At 37.4% G+C, this 13121-nt stretch overlaps 1 protein-coding gene across 7 annotated transcripts in view; it reads left to right on the top strand.

Moving 5' to 3' along the window:
- Positions 1-13121, top strand: part of SGIP1 (SH3-domain GRB2-like (endophilin) interacting protein 1) — a 226544-nt gene that overhangs the window by 135725 nt on the left and 77698 nt on the right. For 6 of the 7 annotated variants that reach the window (XM_011994958.1, XM_011994955.1, XM_011994956.1 and 3 more), the window contains 4 exons: positions 473-484; positions 7419-7430; positions 10889-10913; positions 11838-11889. In XM_011994958.1, the coding sequence (XP_011850348.1) occupies positions 473-484; positions 7419-7430; positions 10889-10913; positions 11838-11889 (101 nt within the window). The remainder of the gene's footprint in view (positions 1-472; positions 485-7418; positions 7431-10888; positions 10914-11837; positions 11890-13121) is intronic. The other variant, XM_011994960.1, reaches the window with a different exon arrangement.

A 13121-nucleotide genomic window follows, 5' to 3' on the forward strand; every position in this document is an offset into this window, starting at 1 on the left:
AGAAAGAAAGAAAGAAAGAAAGAAAGAAAGAAAGAAAAAGAAAGAAAGAAAGAAAGAAAGAAAGAAGAGAGAGAGGGAGGGAGGGAGGGAGGAAGGAAGGAAGGAGAGAAAGAGAAAGAAGAAATAAATAAACAGAAAAAGAAAGAAAGAGGGAGGGAGGAATGAAGGAAGGAAGGAAGGAAGGAAGGAAGGAAGGAAGGAAGGAAGGAAGGAAGGAAGGAAGGAAGGAGCAAGCTTAGAATGTGCTTAGATGCCCAGATGAAGTCCACACCAATGCCCTCTGTAGCTTGAACTAAAGACAGCAGCCTAGGAATGACCATATCAGACCCCCACAGGAAGCATTTATAAAAGCAGTGCCTTCAAGAGCTGCCTTAAGTAAGGTTATCCTGAGTCTTGTCCTGTTTCTTCTTGAAAATACATTTCACCTCTCTCATTTTGTCTTTATTCTTTCTCCCCATGCCTACGCTTTTAGAGGAAAAGTCCGGTAAGAAATAAGTCCTTTCCACTTTTGGGGCAAACATTATTTATTCTGCTTATTTTCATTATCTGCATATCTAATGACTGACTGTGTTTAACACCTAAACAAGGTTTTGAACTTTAAAAACAAACCTTTGTGAACCATGACCAGGTCTCATTATGCCACATGGGAAAAAAAGGAAGTTGGTTGCTAAGTGATTTTACAAACCCATTATTAAGGGCCCTGGGGTAATTTTGTAAAGATTCACCTCTGCCTCAATTACAGCCATATGATCAAATATTTTTGGTACTAAGTTTCATTTATTGCAGTTTCCACTGCAATTAGTCAAGCTACATATACATATCATGAGCTAAGCAAATGTTTTTTAAGTTAATTTTTGATTAGTGTACAACATAGTAGCATCTGGAATGCCTATGAAGCTGGCCTAGGAATGGGGAGTTGTAGGGAAACTGGGGGGTTTTATTTTGTTTTTGTTTTAGTAAATCCAAATATTCCCTCCTGGAATTGTCAGAGACTGGAAAAGAGGATCTTTATAAAATGCAAATTACCTCCTGGATGTTAATTTTTAGTAGCAGTGGGTGATTTTTAGTGGCAACGCAAGTCTGATACGATGTACCTACATCGTTTTATTTTAGAGCAACACAAGGAACAGATCTCAAAAAATAAAATGAGTTTGTTCTCTTCTTGGTTGCCTGGTTTGTTGGGAACATGTTCTCAGGATGCTGATGCATCGCTGACAGAGGTGACCTCTCTGCTGGAAAATAGGAAAATATTATGTTCCATGTTCACAGCACCAAGTGGTTGGTTTGTTGTTAACGCACCTAGGTGCGTGGTGCAGTAAGTGCTTTCACCTCTTATCCTTCCCACTGACCAAATCCTGGCAGCCACTCCACCACATACAGGATACTGTGCTTACAGAAAAGCCATAGGATAGGAGGGAGGCGGAACAGAGACACAGGAAGGACAAAAATATGAGACCAAAACATTAAAATGTCTCAAAATATGAGCCCCACTCTTTTGGTTTCCAAAAATAACATAAGGAGCTACAATTATGATTATTACTAAGCTAAATGGCCCGCTTCTGAGTTATTCAAAATTAACTATGCATTGCCTGTTCTGTGGCAGTTCCCAATTTCATTTATTCTTATGGACCCTGAATGTTTTTCTGAATTAAGCAAATTTGACCACTTCAAATATCCACAGGACTGTGTGGCCTGAAGTTTGTCTATGGTGCTTTAAAACTTCTCTCTTTTTCATTAGTTTTTCTCCTGTTGTCCTTCACGGCAATTTTAACTGCAAGAATTTCCCCCTGTCACTCCCTCACCTAATTTTCTTTGGAAATGTCCATCTTGATTCCTCAACCTGGTCATTTTATTGACTAGCAGGTTCTTTATTTCTCTTCCCAAGTGAAATTTTAGAAGATCATCTCAAATATGTCTGACTGAATATAATAGACAGTCGCTGTAATTTAACTTGTAATCTGTAGTCGACCGAAGTTTAAATACAGATAAACACCTACAATAGCGTGGCAAATGGATGCTTGCCAAATAGTTTGTCTTCACCCTAAAGCATTTAAAAACAAGTAGGAATCCTCGTAAGAATCTTAGTAATAAATGTAGTGACCATATATTCTAATTCTTTCCTAGAAAATTCTCTAACATTAATCACTCAATTTGCTAAAATGAGGCTATAGAAAAATCATATTTGTTTAGTGCTTTGTAGTTAATTGCCCATTCTCAACTTTGTTTCCCTATAGCACTAAATTTAGCAAATTAGGATGCCATAAAACTTCAAAACCTGGGGTATTTAATGAATGTGACAAGGGGGATAGATTGTTTGGTTAGTTGGAAATGATAAACATATTAAAACACTTTATTCACATTGACTAAGATGAAGGTATCATAGTTAATTGAATTTAAATTAACTCTGTTACATAAAAGATAATAAAACAGAACTGCCATGTCATATAAGAAGAGTGTGAAGACTGAGGATGTAGGCTGCAGTATTTTCTTTTAGGTAGATATATTCATTTTGAAAATTATATAAATTTTAGAAATATACCGCATTCTAGATTTCCATTCCAGTGACAAAATCATAGATAGCAGTGTTTATCCAGTTTGAAAATAGCCTCAACATATAAAATAAGAGTTATCTCTAAGTTGAATACCAAAATAAAAGTCGAAGGGAAAATAAAATGTTTTCCACATTGGAAGACGAAGAGAAATCTAGGTAATGAACATAGTATTTAATTAGGAATGAAGGAAATTTGTTCAGAAAACAAGCAGACCACTTGCAAAGTCTCTGAGTAATCAGACATAGAAATGAAGCAGTAATAACAGCAGATAGAATTTACTGAGTGCTTATTATGTATGATACAAATGGCTGCAATCAGAGGTGAATTAACCTCCTGCAGATTCTGAACAACTGAATAGGTGTTTTGTTTGGTTGTGCAGTTAAAAACAATTTCAGCCCACATTTCAAAACTAGAACATTTCAAATTTAAAAAAAAAAAATCTGGATGCTCATCATCTCTCTGAAGTCCTGGCAGGACTAAGCCCACATTCTCACGTGGCACACATGGGGTGCACTGAATAGTGGCCAGTTTTCCAGAATCTCATAATGTGTATGTGCCTGACTCCCAGCACCCCCTCCCCATCCCCCACCCACTTTTTACTCCTGCAAGCATTTGGGTTTGCAACTTTGGACGTAGATCTCTCAGCTTATAGAATATATCAAGACCAGATACTAAATTAGTTTTCTTCTGCCTTTGAAGAAAATTCTGTATATTGGTAAACAAAAAAAAGAACACTAAAGGCTTTGACATTCTTGGGAAATGATGGGAGAAAGGGTAAAGCAAAATTTTGAACAGGCAAAGACCCTTCCGTCCTGGCTGATAATAATTTTTCTGTCCTTATCTGGCATAGCCTAAGCCAATTTTTGCTCTTCAGTGGTGATAATTGGCATATATAAAGCCCTCCCATTTGCTTCTGGAATTATTTTCCTTTTGAAGCTTTCAGATAGCTCTTAATTAAAGACCTTGAGGCTTTCTGGGTCTGCACTTTGCACAGCTTCTAGCTCTGTCTTTTGGGTTCTGTTTAATCAGCTTTGTGACTACATGAATTTGAACAGCTATTCCCTGCTGAAAGCATTTTGCAAATGGAGTTTCCAAAATGCTATATTACAAGGTTGTCTTTTACTAGAAAAAAAATTAAACCTTGAACTTGTGATTAAAATATAGGTTTATAACTCATTGGAAATTAAGATATGACTCAATTTGGGTAGATTAATATATTTGAAATTATTTTGAAAAAGTATTCTGTATAACCTTAAATTAAAAGTAATGGCAAAAAACCGCAATTACTCTTGCACCTGCCTTAATAATAAAGTGTCTTGTATGTAAGGTTTTGCCTCTGAATGCTTGCAATCTAGATTCTATTTTGCATATTTCTCACAATTTTATCTTGGGCCACTTTTAGTCCTCTAATTGCTATATTTTAAAAGTGAATTGTTTGTCATGAAATTCCCATACCTCTTTCTACACAAAAGAACTTTTTAATTTGGTCACTAAAGAATAATAAAGTCTAAAGTTTCATTTATAAAAGTGTTTGAATTTTTCTCAAAACACAGTATGGATTAGTCAATAAGATAATTTAAGCCCAGAAACAAGTATTCTTGTGGCCTTTTTTTTTTACAATTTTATTTAAGGTGCATCTAGGCAGGTTTATAAGAAAGGTGGACTCAATAGGTAGCAGTACCTGGAAAATAAGGCAAATAATAAAGTCTGTAATATTACAAGTAAATTGTCTAGAATAATATGTCTAGAATCCTAGCTATTTATAAACTTGTCTGAAAAATAACCACTCCTGGATGTTAATCACAATGACTCGCTGCTTTTGGAGTCATTCAACAATGCTATGCTTGGCATCATAGAAGGAATGAGAAAATGAGAAATAGGGGATCTGAATTCTGTCTGGTTCTACCTGCTTACTAGCTGTGTATCTCAGAGCCTCACCTTCCTCTCTATAGCATGTAGCCAGTTGGACTAGATATCCATGGAGGCCTACCCAGATGTAAAAAGCTACAAGTTTTTGCTTCCTATCTATGTTCTAGAAAGAATATCCTCTACATTTGAACAAACTCCTAACTTTCTTTGTGTTTGTGCTCCTCATTTTGGTTTTGGGAGGTAGCTTCTGGTGACTCCATGCATTAGCCCATATATTGAAAGGGAAACTGACAAACAACAGCTCTTTCCCCACTCACATCCTAGTCACTCGTGTAACATCAGAAAGTTCCTAAAGGGGCAGAGCTATCAGAGATTGTTGGAATAAATTGATAGCAGCCATAATCAAGATTTGAAAAGTGTTTGTTGTTGTTGTTGTTGTTTTTATCATACTTTAAGTTCTAGGGTACATTTGCACAACGTGCAGGTTTGTTACATATGTATACATGGTGCCATGCTGGTTGCTGCACCCATTAACTCGTCATTTACATTAAGTATTTCTCCTAATTCTATCCTTCCCCTCTCCCCCTACCCCACGACAGGCCCTGGTGTGTGATGTTCCCCGCCCTGTGTCCAAGTGTTCTCATTGTTCAATTCCCACCTACGAGTGAGAACATGCAGTGTTTGGTTTTCTGTTCTTGTGATAGTTTGCTCAGAATGATGTTTTCCAGCTTCATCCGTGTCCCTACAAAGGACATGAACTCATCCTTTTTTATGGCTGCATAGTATTCTGTGGTGCATATGTGCCACATTTTCTTCATGCACTCTATCACTGATGGACATTTGGGTTGGTTCCAAGTCTTTGCTATTGTGAATCGTGCCGCAATAAACGTACGTGTGCATGTGTCTTTATAGTAGCATGATTTATAATCCTTTGGGTATATATCCAGTAATGGGATCGCTGGGTCAAATGATATTTCTAGTTCTAGATCCTTGAGGAATTGCCACACTGTCTTCCACAATGGTTGAACTAATTTACACTCCCACCAACAGTGTAAAAGTGTTCATGTTTCTCCACGTCCTCTCCAGCATCTGTTGTTTCCTGACTTTTTAATGATTGCCATTCTAACAGGTGTGAGATGGTATCTCATTGTGGTTTTGATTTGCATTTCTGTGATGACCAGTGATTATGAGGACTTTTTTTCATGTGTCTGTTGGCTGCATAAATGTCTTATTTTGAGAAGTGTCTGTTCATATCCTTTGCCCACTTTTTGATGGGGTTGTTTGATTTTTTCTTGTAAATTTGTTTAAGTGCTTTGTAGATTCTGGATGTTAGCCCTTTGTCAGATGGGTAGATTGCAAAAATTTTCTCCCATTCTGTAGGTTGCTGTTAACTCTGATGGTAGTTTCTTTTCCTGTGCAGAAGCTGTTTAGTTTAATTAGATCCCATTTATCTATTTTGGCTTTTGTTGCTATTGCTTTTGGTGTTTTAGTCATGAAGTCCTTGCCCATGCCTATGTCCTGAATGGTATTGCCTAGGTTTTCTTCTAGGGTTTTTATGGTGTTAGGTCTAACATTTAAGTCTTTAATCCATCTTGAATTAATTTTTGTATAAGGTGTAAGGAAGGGATCCAGTTTCAGCTTTCTACATATGGCTAGCCAGTTTCCCCAGCACCATTTATTAAATAGGGAATCCTTTCCCCATTGCTTGCTTTTGTCAGGTCTGTCAAAGATCAGATGGTTGTAGATGTGTGGTATTATTTCTGAGGACTCTGTTCTGTTCCATTGGTCTATATCTCTGTTTTGGTACCAGTACCATGCTGTTTTGGTTACTGTAGCCTTGTAGTATAGTTTGAAGTCAGGCAGTGTGATGCCTCCAACTTTGTTCTTTTTGCTTATGATTGTCTTGGCAATGAGGGCTCTTTTTTGGTTCCATATGAACTTTAAAGTAGTTTTTTCCAATTTTGTGAAGAAAGTCATTGGTAGCTTGATGGAATGGCATTAAATCTATAAATTACCTTGGGCAGTATGGCCATTTTCACGATATTGATTCTTCCTATTCATGAGCATGAAATGTTCTTCCACTTGTTTGTGTCCTCTTTTATTTCGTTGAACAGTGGTTTGTAGTTCTCCTTGAAGAGGTCCTTCACTTCCCTTGTAAGTTTGATTCCTAGGTATTTTATTCTCTTTGTAGCAATTGTGAATGGGAGTTCACTCATGATTTGTCTCTCTGTTTGTCTGTTATTGGTGTATAGGAATGCTTGTGATTTTTGCACATTGGATTTTGTGTTTTCTAAGGTCGTGTGGTCCACCAGGGTTCTGTTGCTGCTGGACAGTTTTTGTCATTCCCAACTATGTTTGTGAGGGCCTCCTCATCTTTCCCATCACATTCTCATCATTGACATCACATTGGTAGAGGCCGCCCAAATCACTAGGCCAAGAACGTTCAACACAAAAGTATCCTCATAAGCACACCTTCCATAGAACACCAAAGAAAAATTCCAGACAAGGAAAAGTGCTCTCTAAATCCTGCCTCTGGTTTTTTGTAAGCTCTTTTTGTACCCTAACTGCATGAAAAATGCATTATTGTCTATATTTGCTATCATCCTGCTCTGTAGGGAAACAGTTTACTTCTCTATTCTCTAAGTACCCCCTCCTCAAACTTTCTAGAGAAAAACTTCTATGGCAAGACATTAAACATTGTTAGTAAAGTTTTCTTGTATGTTTCTGCCTTGTTCTTATGTACACATAACTAAAACTTACATATCCACGTTATCAAAGCTGTATTGTACAACGGATATCCTCTCTTTAAGGTTCTCCAACGCCTCCTGTGGTTTAAATAAGCCCTAAACACTAGGACTGCCTGTCTTCCTTTGGCCTGATTCTCTGGAGTGTATGTTTGGTTAGCTGCTTATGAAGTTTTCTATTACCCAAGACTTTTGACTGATCCATCATTCTCTGACTAGGTGTCTGTTCTCTCTTCCTTTTTGCTGATCACAGAGGCGCAGCCCGGTAAGAACTCTCAACATTTTTACCTTAAACATGTATAGAGAAAATTGCTGCCAAGGCAAGGTGGCCAGGTTGGTTTCCCATTAAATTTATGATAACCCAGTGTGAGTGAGGCAGATGAAACAGGTTTACTGATTGAAAACCTCTGACCCTCTTAAGTACCAAGGGCATATTTTAGAATTGTCAGAGCACTTTCCCATAACTAACTAAACTAATACATGGGAATCTCAACTCTTAGTACTAAATTTGGAAAATATATGGAATGTGTGTGTGTATGTGTGTATGTGTGTGTGTGTGTACCTAAAAGGCCTAGTTCACCAGAAAGTACCATAGAAGTTGATAGCAAAGAGATAATAAAGAATAATAAAACTATTAAGAATGTAAGGACACCATTTTTAGGCTATCATTGTTTTTAAGCCTGAATTCAAAATATGTTCCTGCAACATAACTTACAATGATCAGAATATGCTGATACATCATTATAATTTCCATCTTGGGAGAGGGAGACACACTTTCAAGTCATTATTCCTAGGCTATCACATAATTCTAAATAAATTTCATCACAGAAGACAAAATTTGGGAGGGTAGATCAATATTAATTTGTATTGTTCAAAATGGAAACTGTCATTTTCCTCAAGTTGAAAAGTATCATGAATTTTTTTTTTTTCTGTGATGGATCTCACTCTGTTCCCCAGGCTGGAGTGCAGTGGTGCGATCTCTGCTCACTGCACCCTCCGCCTCTCGAGTTCAAGCAATTCTCCTGTCTCAGCCTCCCGAGTGGCTGGGATTACAGGCACCCACCACCACACCCAGCTAATTTTTTGTATTTTTAGTAGAGACGGGGTTTCATCATGTTAGCCGGGATGATCTTAATCTACTGACCTCATGATCCACCCGCCTTGACCTCCCAAAGTGCTGGGATTACAGACATGAGCCACCGCGCCCGGCTGAAGAGTGTCATGAATTTAAAGCAACAAAAAGAAGGGTCTTTGTTATGTTTGAAATGATACTCATTTACCTGGTCAGTCCCTTAAAAGAGGAAATGGAACTGAAAACAGCCTCTCTGAAATATCCCTAGGCCTGTGCCAATCCAATTAGTCAATTATTATTTGATGCAAATACCCTGCCCCAGGTGACCAGTTGGTGGTTCTCTGCTAAACTACATAGCTAATGCCATTGAAAGACAGTATCTGCAGAGACCGCTAATCTATGGATGATTCCAACCCAGCTGTTAAGTGACATCACAGATTATGAAAAGAGTGAATTCAGTTATTCAAAGTGAGGAAATTTATTCACGACATACATATAACAACAAACAAGCATTGAAAGGGGGAAAATACAGTCACTTGACAAGGGGAGGTTTTTGAATCCAATGGGCTTTTTTTCCTGAATGTGGTTTGTGTGGTCAACATCACCTCAGTCTTTTTCTAAATATGTCATGCTGCAACATTAAGGTCATCAGAGACCTGTATGCCCATCCAGCAGACAGCAGGACTTTCTTTTCTGTTGCTGCTGACTTGCTGCTGATTTTTCAAACATTTGTTACTTTCTAAATTGATACTAGCTTTGTTCTTCCTAATTTCTAAACAATAGAGTTTTCTTGAATACTTCTGCCATGTCTTGGTTGCACTTAACTTGGGATTGTTCATTCGTGAAGACTATTTAATAAAAATGTTACAGGGGCTTCTTCTTTAGTGCTTTTCAACTGTGAATATCTACTGAATGAATTGACACCCCTGGGAATTGATGACTACAAAAGGAGCTCTGTACCTTTCTTGGTTTCATGGATATTAACATTTGAAGGAGTAGGAGAGAGGGACAAAGAGGTCTTCAATACAGTCTCTGGGACCTCCTGGGTTTTAGGCCTCACAGTACTAGGTGGGCTGTGTTCCCTCTATGCCATTTATTAATCTTGTGATTGAGTGCTTGGAACTAAAGGCCCTCTTTTTTTTCCTTCAGATCTTATTAATGAAATTCTATCTGACAGTTCATAACCCAGAAAAACATCTGTTATCTAATTATTTCTGTTATCTAATCATTTCTGTCTACAGAGCCTTCTTTTCCAAAAGTAAACCTGTATCCAAACTTCCATAATGTCCTCGGCAGATTTACGTGGCCATATTTATTAGAAAGTATTTATAAATAATGTAGTAATTCTCTATATGGCATACTTAGTAGAGAAAAACAGATCACATTATTAGACAAAACAAGCCAGAAAATGTAGTTTGACAGACTGAGAAAGCATCGAATGGATCCTTGTTCAGATTGAAACTGCTCCTTTAGCATAAATGGGTTCAAAATTGGACAGAAAATGCTGATGCAGCCTTAGGAACAAGGGAAAGAAGCTTCTTATAGGTCGATTACAGAGGCGCTAAATCTTGTCCTAAGCTGTTAATGTTATACTTTGAGAGAAGAAAATGTATCCGTAACCACCAAATTGAGCCTTCACTAAAATTAAAAAGAGGAAAAAAATGTGTTTGGTGGCCATCCAACAAATGTGTTCATGGTCTCACCTTTTGGAATGCTTTCTTATATGTACTTCGGCTTTCCCTGTCCTCAACTCTGCCCCTGTCATTCTCCTATGGCAGGCATCCCAAGCCATGCTCTACCCCACGATGCAGCCATCCTCGTGGTCTACTTTTCTGGTGGCATCCATGCTGAGAACTTTTCACAACTTCTGGTTTTTAATCAAAACTTTTTATCTAATCAATCCTTCTACTATCTAAATAAGTTTATGCTAAGGCATTATAAAAACTGGAGATGAGGTGCTCAGATTATTCCTGCCAGGGCTGTTTGTATTCCAATAATATCACGATGTCTTGAACACAAGACATTACTTCCAATTCACGAATCGATGGGCCTAGTGGCCGGCAAGTGAAATAAATTGGGAGGATGAGTGCATAGGGTGGAATTCCCTGACTTTCTGAATAAAACAGTTCATTCAATGGCAGATGGCTCAAGTTTCCCTTACCTTTTACACTTGCCACCTATACCTGTTAAAATCACATTTGTAAACTGATGACTGTTTCCATTAGCAACCTGGGGACCCCACCTGACAAGGAGCATGCACTACTCCTAAATACACTCTGTAATTTTTAAGCATCAAACATATGCTATACTTCGATTTACTTTCTTATCTACTAGAGTTTAAGAGGTTTTTTTTAATGGCCTATTCAATATTTGAATTTAATTTACCAAATCTACCCAGGTAAGGGGTTTTTCTTGTTCAGAAGACTTATGATTTACCCTTCCTTCCTCTCTATAATCTTTGAATGAAATTAAAAAAAACTGATTTCTGTGTGTGTACCTACAATTTCCTACTTAAATGCGGTTCTGAGAAAAATTTCATTTCCCTATCTGCATTTATTTGAGTTCAGTTTAATTGCAATGACAGAAATAATACATATTGTACATAACATATATGTGGTCTTAAACCTTATAGTGTCTATTTCTAATTCTAGGGTGCAATTAAAAGGAACTTATCCAGTAAGTATATCTTAGCTACCAGAAATAGCGTATGATTTAAAAGAAAGAACAGTTCCTTGGATCTTGGAGTATATATGCATATGAATTATGCATTCCTGGGCTTAATTTTTAAGACTTACAAATTTTTTACTTTTACAGCAAAGAATTCTTGTAATGATAGAGGGCCCCTGTGGGTTCTGAGTGATTAATGTTTAAGTTCTGAAAATAAATATGTTTTTGGAAAAGCATTGCTATTTTCTTTCTATATTTGTCAACTCTTGCTGTATTATTTAACTTTAGAAATGAATTTAATCAAGTGTGTATTTGTTGCTGGGGGTGGGAAGAACAGGCGGGCAGAAGGAACTGAAAGTAGAAGCAACTTACCCATTCTTGTGTTATTTGATATGAAAATTTTGGTCAACCAAAGCGATATGATATAGGTTATAATACACATAGGGCACAATTTTCCTCTGCTGCATACAACACATCCTAGGAAATTCTAAATTCATGTGTCATAGTTAAAGATACAACATTTTCTTGGCATTTCAAGAAAAGAACAGGCAGAGAATGCTGGATTCATGTCCTACACATATGGCCTGGCTTAGTATTCTCTTCATTGGAAAGCAGAACCAGTCAAGGCAGCAGACATTCCAAGAATGGTGTGCTCTTTCACTAAGTGCTGCACTATCCAGATCTTCTATTTGATGGCTTGTCACGGAAGTTCCTTAGTTAATGAGGTTTTACAAATGCCAGAGAAAACACCACTACATATGCCTAATATATGGCTGTTGCATTGCCAGGAGAGAAGGTTTGTTTTGCAAAGTTTTCATACTGAGTTGCTTATTGATGGGACTTAAATCTCTAAGTGTTTCCAAATGTAGGTTATAAGACATATCAGGGAATGGTAAAAATATGTCTAAAAAGTTCCTTTGTCCTGTGCATCAGGTGAAGAAGTGGCAAGACCCAGGCGCTCCACACCAACTCCAGAACTTATAAGGTGAGTGTGAAAGACATTTGTTGTGTTTTATGCAAGGCATCATGAACTTTTAACAATTAAGCAAATCTCCTTTGAGCTAAACTCTCAGCTCCCATTAACAAAGGCTCTACCAAAATATGTCAGTCCGTATATCCATATCATGGTCAAATATGTTATTATTTTTGAAAAGTGCAGCCCAAGGGAGACCTTTAGGGAAATATTCTGCACTTATCTGAAGTAACTGTCTATCAGAATGTGCAGGCCCCTTCCTGATGGGACAGCTAAAGTTCTCTCTAAAGAGGTCTTTTGGTGTCTGGAATGCTGATCTTCAATATTATTATATTGCCCTACAAAAAGAAGCATTTTTAGTTGGATACCATCTCATGATGCATTCCACCTGCCACCCACCAAAGGAATCTTCCTATCTGTTTTTAGTTTTTGGCAAAGCATTGTATTTTACAGTGTATTCTGTGGGTTAGGTAAGTATTGTGCAAATGGGCATTGTTTTATAAAAAGACTGCTATTTCTATTTAAAAGCTGAATTATTTTCAATCTTTATCCTCCTCCAATCTCTCCCCTCTCCTCTTCACCCCTTGCCCCTTACCATACCATATAGACCTCATTGGGATCAATGAGGGGAATCAGATTTGGAGAAGAAATGAAGATAATTATGCATCATTTTCTTAATAATCAGTCTGGAGTAATAATTAAGAGAAAGGATGCAAGTTTAACTTATCCTCCTGTTTTCCCCTGATTTCATAATACTTCTCTTTCTGAGATTTACTGTATTGAGGTATTAGGAGGTTACAACTAGTCTATTAGAGGATGAAACTTCTCGGTGGCTTTTTACCTAATATCCCTATGCTTGACTTTCACTAATTATAAACTGCATTAACTACAACACAGAGATGTGGTGAAATCAAATATAAATGGTACTTGAGGTCTTAGAGAAAGGTGCTTTGCAGTAAACTCAGCTCTAGTATTGTCTCTTCTAGGTATAGAGAATCAGGATGCTTTGAAAGAGTTATTCTCCTTCAACTTATTTCTATTGGATGAGCACCTCAGTTCTCCAATGAGAACTAAGGATCTCACCTTCTACGAATTCTTTTGTCCCATAATACATCTGACATCCTTATAAAATACTTTCTAGTCCTAACGGGGCTTGTATACACATGCATGCATGCATGCATGCATGCAGTAGTGCACACACACACTTGTTTTACTGAGAAAAATATTTGAAAGTTTGTATATCT

The sequence above is a fragment of the Mandrillus leucophaeus genome, unplaced genomic scaffold (genome assembly GCF_000951045.1).
Source record: "Mandrillus leucophaeus isolate KB7577 unplaced genomic scaffold, Mleu.le_1.0 Scaffold464, whole genome shotgun sequence".
Lineage (NCBI taxonomy): Eukaryota > Metazoa > Chordata > Mammalia > Primates > Cercopithecidae > Mandrillus > Mandrillus leucophaeus.